This window comes from Triturus cristatus, chromosome 10, assembly GCF_964204655.1.
Source record: "Triturus cristatus chromosome 10, aTriCri1.1, whole genome shotgun sequence".
In the NCBI taxonomy this organism is placed as follows: domain Eukaryota; kingdom Metazoa; phylum Chordata; class Amphibia; order Caudata; family Salamandridae; genus Triturus; species Triturus cristatus.
The window spans coordinates 763,227,544-763,239,402 of NC_140593.1; the positions used below are offsets into that span (position 1 = coordinate 763,227,544).

At 42.3% G+C, this 11,859-nt stretch overlaps 1 protein-coding gene across 4 annotated transcripts in view; it reads right to left on the bottom strand.

Annotated features, from left to right (window-relative positions):
* The window catches only part of MRTFB (myocardin related transcription factor B), a 275,157-nt gene extending 264,246 nt beyond the window's left edge, over nt 1–10,911 (bottom strand). For 3 of the 4 annotated variants that reach the window (XM_085628295.1, XM_085628294.1, XM_085628293.1), the window contains exon 1: nt 10,561–10,911. In XM_085628295.1, coding sequence (XP_085484421.1) covers nt 10,561–10,696 — 136 coding nt within the window. In that variant the 5' untranslated portion in view covers nt 10,697–10,911. The remainder of the gene's footprint in view (nt 1–10,560) is intronic. The other variant, XM_085628296.1, reaches the window with a different exon arrangement.
* Nucleotides 10,912–11,859: the final 948 nt, after the last annotated feature.

The window sequence follows — 11,859 nt, forward strand, 5'->3', positions numbered from 1 at the left end:
CAGGATCAAAACGTTGACACTATAACGTACAAACTGGGTCTCGTCTTATTTGCTGAGGGGTATAGCTGAGTGATTTATAATAATACCTTATTTCACGACACTGGGTTGTTTGCTACTGTACATACACATCTAAATTCACCATTAATTGTTTCCTCACTGTATGATCACTTTGAGGACTGAGCAACTTTTTTTACATTGTACTTTGTTAATTAAATATCCTTGTATGTAGATTGGTCTCTGGAATTCTTTGAACCGCTTTATGCAAAGCTGACTGAATTTATTTGCTCATAAATGTCTAATGCTGTTTACAAACGAGACCGCGGCGAACGACTGTTGTGTCCAGAGATAAGTCAAGGAATGAGGCGGCTGTACCAGTTGAACACGTAGACCAGTATGGTTAGTTTTGGTCCAGCAAAGATATGAAACTTTGGTAGCAAAACAACCATCCACAAAGGTGCTGAAGACAGCTTGACCAAAGTTGCATGTCTCTCCTTCCTTCTACGTCCACCCCATTAAAGCTAATTTTTCTCCATTTACCACCATGCCAGGACACTAAGATAAGAGATACGCCATGTTCAGCCAATCTGCACCTTTGGGTGTGTCTGCAGTGTAACACTTCAACAGGGACTACACTAATTTGACAAATTGTGTACCACATGCAAAAACCTTTGTGAACAATGGTGCTGTTAGTCAAGTTCAGTGTAGTCGACGGTGAGAAACTATTTATTACATTCCCTCAAAAGAAAGCAAAATCTTAAAAAGGACTTACTGCATGCTTTAACAAGAGATTGACCAGCAGCACCAGGCTGACTGCATGAGTTATAGGTCCAATACTGCCTGTCAAATTCCGGATGAATCATTAGATGATTTCACTGCACCGCTACAGAAATTGGTCATATGTTCAAATGTCTCAAGTTTGGAAATGATGACACTATACGTCTGAGAATAATTTAACAGAACTGCTCGATATTACTTTTTAAAACGTTGATTATTTTTTTACGTATCATCACATATTGAAGAAAGACGTTCCCAGAAGCTGTGCCCTCAACAATACCACAGTGTAGCCCCCATGGCTTATGATAATGACCTTCAATTTACCTAACAGCCAAACAATCAGGAGAAAATTTCTATAACAACTCTGAGGACTGAGAAAACCAAATCAAGCTCCACATTAATAAAGTTTTTTCATAAAACAACACACTCTGACACTGATCCATGGAAAGAGATCAATAGCATTGTTGATACCAGCATTACTGATCCAACTACAGGTCCAACGAGCGAGAGGCACTGCGATCTACACATTAATTACAGCAGTCTCAATGGGGAATATTTATTTTTCAAGCTTGTCTTGTACAAATGTTTTCAAGAAGCTGAACTGGAAATTGAAACAGAGTATATCATCAGGATGGCCGTTTGGTCAATGCAAAACTGCTTCAACTACATTAATGGCATATTAAGTAATACAAAGACAAGGAAGCCAATGTTCTTGCCACAAGACTATGCTTACAGCCTTACAAGCTGCTGGGACTGACACCAAATATATTCATTAGACACATGTTTTCTGAAAAAGTATGCAAGTGGACGCAATAAATGTTAATGTATTAGGAAATACACCCACAAATGTAGACAACGGTGGATTTTTAATTATTTCTGGAGATGGCGAGCTACTGCTCCAGTCACATCAAGGACATCACAAGCTTAATAAATTGACATAACAAAGAAGATAGTTCAAGTAATCCTACGCATGTATAAGTGTGCGGCACAACATAAAAGATGAGGTGGCATCACCAACTCACACATCTACTTTGACTCCAATCTATGCAATTATTTTACAGGGGATGTCAATTTGGTGGGGATAGTTACTATATTAGCACAGCACAAACCTGGCCAGGAGTCATGTATCATGCCAGAAGAAGCCTAACCAAAGCATAACAGGCTTTTTCCCACAGAGAAAAGTAAAGTCTAACTGCAGCATGGGCCTAGAGGCATCATTAGATGTGTTTGCTTAGTACATCCACCACCATCGTAAAGGACAATCAAGAACTACTAACAACCTGTGGCAATCCGCTATCCACTCTTTTTTTTTTAATATGCTTTATTTGATTTCATTTAAAATCATAAAAGCAGGATTCAATACTTTCAGAGGGGTCATTAAAATCATGGCACATTTGTACTAATTTAAAATATTACATTCCAATGTTGTTAATATAAAATATAAATCTGAAAGTACAGCAGCTCCCTATGACTTCATAAGAGCCTAAGGATACCAGCCCTGAGGTCAGTGGATAAGACATCTAACAGATGAGAATTCTGCCAACCGCACACAGTCAAACATTATATCAAAGCCAACCTGAAGCAAGTTATGCCATAACGTAAGTAAAGAGTAAAGTGCTGGTACAATGTTATTGTTGACTGTCAAAAGTCTGTCCGGTCAGGACAAGATCCCTGTGAAATAGTAGTCTGTGTCTCTGCGTGGGATCTGTATTTTTTTCTTTGGGTCTTTTATGCTTGAGGCTTTCTCTTTGGAGGGTTCGCTTCTTTGTGTTTCGTTTTCTATTCAGTTGAATCCTCTTGACCTGTAAAGTTGCTGTCTTTGTGTGCCTCCAGCTGGGTTGGAAGCACAATTTTACATGTCATGTTGCAATTCCTAGACTTTTTCTAGAATGAACAGGAAAATCAAATGTCCCTAATCGGCCGACTAAATTCATCTATCTCTTTTTTCTAACTCCTTTGCTGCTAGGCTGAGAAACTTCACAGCCTTGCATGCCAACTGGACTGTTGCTCCTCCTAATGATTTTATAGCTGTGGATCTGCAAGTTCTTATTTGTTATTGCTTCAGTATTGGCCGTAATAGTGTGTTCCGAAGCGGTAAAAGAGTCGGACAAGTACAAAGTAGGTGATGTAATGATTCATTACCGTGACCTCAAAAGCGGCATTCCAGGGTTGGCCAGGTCCGTTTCTATTTTGGGGTTAGATGTTTAGATGGATAAACTCCGAGCCTCAATTAACATCAGGTTGAGCTTTTTTGACCCTGAAAAGTGTTCCAATACACCACCCAGGCATGGCTATTATTGGTCAAGATTGCTTTGTCTATTAGCAGTGATTGCCGACTAATGGCTTTGTTAGTTATTTGTTGAACTCCGAGTAAGCAGGTATTGTGTGACAAGCCTTTCTAACTTTAGATGAGAGTGATTGCAGTAACACCGATTGAACTGAGTTCTTTAGACTAGGTTGTTCCTCAATTTCCAGCCATCTATTGCGGACAAGGGAGTTTACCTCTGCTGCCCTCATTCGCCAGTAAAAATTTTATTAAAGTGCCTTGTCTTGCCGGAATCTGTTTTTTTAGAACAACTCCAACCTGATGTGAGCTTGTGATGTGCATTGTGGGATTGAGAATATTTTCTTGAAAAATCTGGATTGGGAGGTGTTCAAGCCTGGTGCAGTTCTGAGCCGTAGGAGATTGAAGGTATGAATTTTGCTGCTATGACCTTCAGCAAATAGTTTGTTGAATAGTCACTGAGTAGTTTTTTTTGTGCAAGATTTTAAATCCTAAGAGCAATTGGTTTCCTCTCACTTGCCATGATGCCAAATAATGCTTGTAGTTAAGGTGCGGATCAAGTGAAACCCCAAGATATTTGTAGGTTGCGACCTGTCCAGAATGTTACTGTTTGCAGTCCAGGTGAATCTGAGTTGTCTTTTGTGAGAGCATGAGAAGCACATGACTTTTGTTTTTTGATAATTGAGTTCCAATTGAGCGGTAGCTATGTAGTCTACTAACTGAGTGATCATCCGCTGTAAGCCTCGAGGCATTTTGCTGACCAAGACGATATCGGCAGCATATTGCAGGCTTGCTACTGGTTCATTTCCCAATTTTGGGGGATCTCCTTGTGCTTGGCACAGATGGTTCTCTAAATTCGCTGTGTAAATGTTAAACAAACAGGTGGCCAGAACACACCCCTGTTGTAAGCTATTGGTAGTTGGTATTTTGATACTAACACTTCGACCATCTCCTAATTTGATTTGGACCCATGTTCTTGAAGAGACGTTGATGATTGCCTCGAGGAGTTTTGTGGGTACTCCCCAGCTTTCCATTTTTTCCATAGCGTTGTTCAAGGAACCTTATTAAAGGCAGCTTTAAGATCTATAAAACATGCATAAAGAAAGCTTGATTTTGTAATGGCTTGGTCGGCCAAGAGAGTAACTGCTGATAGGTTTGTTAGGGTGCTCGTTCCTGCGCGAAATACAGTTTGAGTTTTAGGGATTACATTTGTGCTGGTCACCCAATCCTCTAGATCAGTCAGCAGGTTTGAAGTGTACATTTTGGCCTTCACATCTATAAGTGCAATTAATCTGTAATTGCTAGAATTTGAACGCACCCCTGATTTATATATCGGTTGAAACATCCACTCCACTCATCGAAGATATTTGATGTGATCTGAAGACAACAAGTTCAACTGCCAGGCAAGTCATCCATCATTCTGCAGTTGATATTCTCGGTAACAGCAAAACCCACCAGCTGCAGTACTTGGAAATGGCAGAAGTGCAATGTGAACTATTACATAAAAAAAGTTAGTAAAACAGCAAAACGTTGCAATGGGTTAAAAAATGGGCAATTCAAATGTCGGAATATCATAAAAGAATTAAAAAGCATCAGAAGAAGTTTGATCCCTCTATTTATATCACCAGTTATTCCTTTTCCAAAACATTAACTCGTCCTCCTCACGCAGGCGAATTTATCAAATTCTTTGTAGCCGTTTGACATAAGCAAAAGTGTTGCAACACGAAATTGCAGAACATGTGCCGATGAACCTAACCTACAAGAAGGGTTTCTGGAGAAGAAACAACAATGACGGAGGCATGTGATAAACCCATGACACTTCGTGTAGACACTGATATTGAAGACCAGTAAGCATTCAAATGGGTTAACGAAGAACTTACATTGACATGTTATGCAGTCATACTACACAGGAGCTGTATTGTCATACCAAAGAGCCGAACTTATTGATACAGGACACCACTGACACAAAGTCAATGCTCCATTAAAAAACACTCCAAGAGTAATGCAATCCTCAATGTTACATGCAATGATCCACATCAAATTTGCCTTGTCTCTAAGACTACATAAACTGGCATTCCCAGAACAACTGAAGTCAAAATTGCACAAAACTGAAGGAACATCCCCGTTAGTGTATTTCTAAAGTCATCTAAATTCTGAGCAACACATGTTGGATGTCTTGGATATATTTTTCCAGATACCCATCTAAGCCTCAAGTGGGCTCATAATGGTGACACAAATGCAATTTGCACTCCTTGAAATATTTGCAATTTGAAGTATTCCAAACACTTTAAAAACAACCAATTGCGCTCTGTTCACTGGGGGAAAATGTACATAATTCCTCATGTACTCGAGAGTGACCCAAACAGATTGATCGAACAAGATCTTATCAAATGAAGCCCTATGCTACATTGGAGGAACAAGATGATTTGGTCAAACAGTCTCACACGGCAGTGTCCCTTAGTGTTGTCCTCATTACAGATATTGAAAACACCTTCCTCTAAAGAGAACTTAGCCCCTCAGGGTACACAACATCAGAACAGATACAAATCAGAATGCAAGAATGATAGAAAACGCACACAAGTAAGGTATGACACCACCTCCAATACTAATAGAGACCTAGGCCTAGTAGGACTGATTGTGATCAGAAAAACTAGCACCACATTCAAGGACAGGTCCACAGAAGTCCCCAAACCGAAGTCAAACTCCGCAACTTCAAGCCAAGGTTCAATGACTCAGAAGCATCCTAGCTCCATGCTAACCCTCACCAATCTCCACTAGGGAACGTGGATCATGAGCGGAAAGGTAAGAACACAAACCCTCATTTGAAGTCAAATGCAATGCTTGCCTCTAGTTGTTGAGAACCATTTAGAAAACCACCAACGACTCAGATACGATTGGACATTCATCACTATTTTTAAAGGCTAAGGAGTGACAACTGCACGGCCGTAGGCATATCACCCAACATAGGGCTCCAATTGCACAGGTCACATTTATGGAGGAAAAGGAGGAGTAAGACAGTCTTATTGGGCACTAGAAATAACAAGCATTGGCATAGCCAAGAGGTCTCGCTTTTGGGACCTTCTAAGTATTTAGTTATGCAGCACAATATCCTTGGTGCAACCACATCAACTGTTGCGTGGCTAAACACTTATAAGGTCCCAAAGGCGAGACTTATTGACTATGCCAATGCCTGGTGTGGTTGTGTGTGTGTGTGTGTGTTGATTGTGTGTGGTTGTGTGTGTGGTTGTGTGTGTGGGTGTGTGTGGTTGTGTGTGTGGTTGTGTGTGTGGTTGTGGGTGTGTGGTTGTGTGTGTGGTTGTGCATGTAATTGTGTGTGGGGTTGTGTGTGGGGTTGTGTGTGGTTGTGTGTGGTTGTGTGTGTGTGGTTGTGTGTGTGTGGTTGTGTGTGTGTGGTTGTGTGTGTGGTTGTGTATGTGTGGTTGTGTGTGGGTGGTTGGGTGTGATTGTGTGAGGTTGTGGTGAGGGGGGGGCTGGGTGGGGGTAGTAAACTATGGATTGCGGAGGTTTTCAGGAAAAGTACACATATAAATATATAAAACGAATTTCGTTTTATTGATTTACCCTATTTCCTTTTTCAGCCGAATGCACATAATTTGAACCTTCTAGGCCTACATTTCCATCTCATTGGCTGCACGGTCCACATGCCTCAGAGTTCTACTGGGGTCTAATTAAAAAGCAACTTTATCATTGGCCTAGATTATGACCAGGCAGTCCAGTGTTCCTATCCTGTTAGAACTGAGTTCTATGTGCTCGACGTGCCTTTGTCCAGTTTCTATCCACACCCTGATACCAACCCGGCATTTTACACAAATATAGTTATTATTCCATATTTGAATGCAGCGTGGTGCAGTTGTAGTTTTGCTTTGGCAGTGCTGGATGTTGATTGGTGGGTGGGGGCCTCGTTCATCAAATACTGCTGCATTCACTTGTAGGTCGCTGGAGGCACTGATACTGATAGCCTCTTTTACACTGTCCTTTATCCCTGTCATTACTGAGATTCTGGCCCTGATATTGAGGTCCCTGAATGTAATGTTGGGACAGATGGTTCTTCTGCAACCTGTACAGTTACCATTTAGAAGGTAAGCTTAATCTGCATAAATCCATCAAACAGATTCACTGTGGTTGTATCCTTTCACCATGCCTTGCCCCTGTTGATGCTTTCACAATTCAATGTAAAGTGCTGATGCGCAGAATAGGACCATGTGAGTCCAGAGGACGAGGGCCCATGAACAACTAAAACCTTTGCAGGAAAAATCTAAAGGTCAAAACCATGAGGATTATTCAAAATGTAAGAATAATTACAAAATACAACAAGCAGTGGCTCACGGAGAACATCAAAGCGGCAGTGCGGCCGCGAAAGTGAAAATGATCACGATCAAGCGCGGCGCGCGCCCGACCACATGCACTGTTGCTCTAGGCTGGCCATGGTAGCATTTTTTTAAGCCCTCACAAAAAGTCTCGCCAGGCCAGCACATGCGCTGGGTCAGGCGAGACCTAAAAAATAACAGTGGAATAGGTTTGGCATCCAAAGGCCTATCACACTTTGTCAGAAAATCTAGATGAAGAAGGTATTTGCTGTTCATGTAAGACAACTATTTGAAAGCTATATTTTGAGATAAAATCAGATCTTTGGAATTCTGCTTGCATTGCACCAAATTCCTATACCTTCCACTTCCTCAAACAATGCTACATGCAGCAGCAATGACTGCTGTGCCTCATGAACATATAATCATAACTGACATAAAAGCATGTCATCTGCCACAATTAAGTGGAAGGACTCAGTCTTTCAGACAAGCTTGTTCTAAAAAAAGCCATTAAGTCTGCAAAATAATTTAAGAAATTGTATCCGAGATTGTGACTGATGTTGATTGAATGATTTTAATCCACATTGCCCAGTGTGATCTTTATGGTCCAGTCTTCTATGTGGCTCTGGAGAGAACCCTGTATATGTTTGGTATGCAATCTGCACTTCCTGGTGCATGTATTTTTTATTTTCACACCAGATCCATGCAATGCTAATTTGGCAAATCATTGACATGATGATTGTAGCATCATACTTATTTGTGATTTGACAGGCATTTATCATTACATATGTCTATACAATTATGCTTTAACTATTTATAGAAATTAAAAAAGCATTTTAAAAAAAGAGACTAATGGCTGAATACATGTTTGGCATGATCCAATGTTCCAAATTTGTGATGGTCAAAACCTTCACATGACGTGGAAACACAATGCTTCAGACCATAGGAAACCAAATGGGCTAACGTGCTCGATGACAAAGGGAAATGCCAAAAAGCTGCCAATCAATCACCAACGATAATGGCAATGGTGGGATCTATTCAATAAAACTGTGTAAGTGTGACAAGCCTTGGCTGTGATCCCTGACTCGAGACCTATAGAAAAACTGTATGATGCTTTATGTTGGTATATTTCTTCAGCGCTTGAGAGAAGGCGGCTTTCAGATGTGCCTTGGATTCAGAAAGGCTGCTTTTATTCAAAATCGTGATGTCATGTGCTGTTGCTCAGCAATGTAATTGCCTTTGCTTCAGCCTTGTACACCTCAGGCATAAAGCACATCATAACATGAACGACAACCACGAAGCACAGTGTCTGTAATGAAAAATATCTTTTAATGCCATTTAACAAAATTAAAAGGGCTGGGAGCTGGAAAACAACTAAAAAACACTTCCAATGTGAATGGCGATACTAACCTTTTATATAGCAGCGCACATTTAGTGAAGGTCTTAATAACCGATGTTTTTATCTCTGAAATCAAAATTATAAAAGTGCCAGAACCCACACTTTTATTTAGGACAGGTTGCACTGGTGATTTCATTGTGCACTGACAAATGTGCGAGGCTAAATGAAAGCATCCAAAATAGTGTCAAGTGAAACACGTGTGGTTTACTTATCAAGTGGTGGACGTCCACAGCACACCATCTTATGAATGGAACCGCAAATCACCGTGGAAAACACATTTACCAGCTACGTTGACTTCACTAGTGCAGACACGCACCACCAATATTGGCTTTCCTTGTCCATCTGTGACTCAAGCAGTGTGAAAAGGGCATCTGTGGATCGTTAAAATTATGCATTATTCAAATGTTGGATTTTTTTTTTTAATTTTGCATATGTAGTTCAAATAGTCAAAAAAAACTCCCAAAGCCAGTAGTAAATTAGTTTTTAAACCAAAAAACTTGACGAGAAACCCGGACGCAGAGATGCTGTTGCGATATGAGGCGCCTTAACATATCCCTTCTTAAACTACATTAATAAATATACATGTTCATTTCTTTGCCTCGCCCTGTAGAACTTGGACGTTGGCATACCTCACGAATTCTAGACAAGAGGCACTTGTGAAAGCGACAATGCAAACATAGACACGGCGAACCGACTGGTGCAGTGCCCGTGTGCCCTGTATTGTGAAACTTTCCGTAAGTTTCCAGATGAGGTCATCGTCGCCAATTGTTTTAAAGGTAACTAAGAGTACTTCCGCTCTGACTTTAGAAAGAATACTACATCCGCTCTTAAGTGGGTTTATGATTTGATCATGAAAAATAAAAACAGGCCCGAAAAGCGGGTTTCCTGCCCTAGAGTGGCCAGGTGAGGGGGGTGGGGGAAGTCTTCACAGAACAATTGGTGCGGCTGAACTGTTGCTGTACTTAACCACACCTTACAGTTTTTTTGTGTTTACAAGCGCTCCGTCAGCAGAGAGCAGACAGAAACTAGAATGCTGCAAGGCGGCACCAGGCTACAGCATAACACTTCCTGCAAAAACCGAGAAACCGATATTACAAATTAGCAAAAAAAATATATTCCCCAAGAGAAAACAGAATATAATACTGATTTCTTGACTCGCGCACAGTAGACTGAGCTTGGTTGGGACAGGCATTTTAATCACAGCTGTTAGTGCAGAGTCATGAAACAATAATCACTTAAGGATGAAGGAGCCGCTTAAACAGACGTGGTGGAAACTAAAAGGCAAATTGTGCGACCTGAGCATTAATTTTAAAACACAACAGGTTTCTGAAAGAATAAAGCGACTACCCAATGTATATTGCATGGGCTGTACATATGGTGCCCACTTCCTTTACAACAGATGTTGAGAACAGTAATTTAATTCATAGTATGGATCGATTTTACCTCACAAAGCAAAAGTTGTTTAGGACAGCCCTGGGGTTTGTGTATTGATCGTGTGTGTGTGTGTGCAGAAAAGCAACCATATTGTTAAATGTTTTGAGAAGGGCATGTTTGTCATGTGGTTTTACAGAAAACATTGACGTGCCCCCCGGCTGCTGCCATCGGATCCGGGTGTGGCTGGTTTATCTGCTCAGGTCTGGGCAGGGGTGGGGTGGGTGCGCTGCGGGCAGGAATGTGCAGCAGGGGCAGACAGACACCGTCTAATGCACGGGATTTTCAGCCCAGGCTGAAGTCATGTCTGCATGGCTTGCCCTCGCGCCCCCCGTCCAATCACTGACCTTCCTTCAGACTTTTCTGGCTGTTCAGATCAAGGCATTCCTTGTCTTTCATGATTGCTTCGAAATCCTCGGCAGGTAAGATGTCCTGGAAGTCCTGCTGCTGGTGCTGCTGTTGTTTTTTGCAGCTATCGATCATGGTGACTGCTCTTCGGAACAGCACGGGAGAGAAGGAGGCCAGATTGCAGGGCGACCGGTTCTCCGGAATCCGCGGGCCCGGGGTCCAGAGATGGTGCAGTTATGTATTGGAGCAATAGGAGGCAGCCATTACCTTCGCGTTCCCAGCATGACCTGCACAGACAGGCTGCTCGCTCTGCCCGCACTGCTACAGCCCGTAACTCGCAGTTTTCAGACAAGAGGGGAGGCTGAGCCGGGAAGCTGTGCAAGCAAGCCGCGCCCCTTGTGCCCTCGCCCGCCCGCCCTCTCCTCGTAGTCCCCGCCCTCGTGGTTACATTCCCCCGTCCATTCTCGTGAGTAGTCGTTTCCTCCTGCTGCAGTCACCCCTCCTGTGCCCGCCTCCTTCTGCAACGCACACCTCCGAGTGGAGGGTTGCAGAGCTCTCCGGGAGGAACACAGAGAGGAGGATAAGAGAAGAACATATTGAAAAGAGGCTGCTGAGGAGAAGGCAATGTAGTGAGGTGGAGGAGGGAAGGAGTCCAGCTGCTGGAGTGAGGCGAACAACATTGGCGTTGTCAAGCAATGTGATAAGAAGAGGGGAAGATTACAGACTTCAAATGGAATTTGGAGGCCAAGTTGCGGTCTCACTTGCAGCAGGCTAAATCATGTCAGACTGGGTGGGAAGGGCTAGCACCAGATTTGCAAATGCACTTCTGTTCAGAGCTCTGCTTTGTACACAACTCTCCAGAGAGAGCTCCAGAAGCTTCAGGAAGCAGTACCACCTCAGGTGAGCCCTCCTACAAGACTCCTGCATTTGATGAGAGGAGCTGTATTGGGCAAATCAAAGTGACGCTCCTCAGCTTTTGTAATCCATTGGTGCACCTTGGTGAGGGGTTGGCAGGACACAAGTCCTATATAAAGAAGTGGTGAGACTGACCAAGTTAGGCAGTAAGCAAGTGACATCATGATGCGCCATCACAGCACATGATGTCTCGACGCGTGACATTTCACGTGGCATCACAGGACGTGACCTTACTGGAAGTGACATCACAAGAAGTGACATCAGATACTAAGATCTCACACATATGTTTATAAGGTGTATCATTAGTACATTTAAGTGCATTATGATAAGTAACAAATGAGATTTAAAGTCAGGTTTGTGCCAAAAAAGTGTGGCAATCCTGG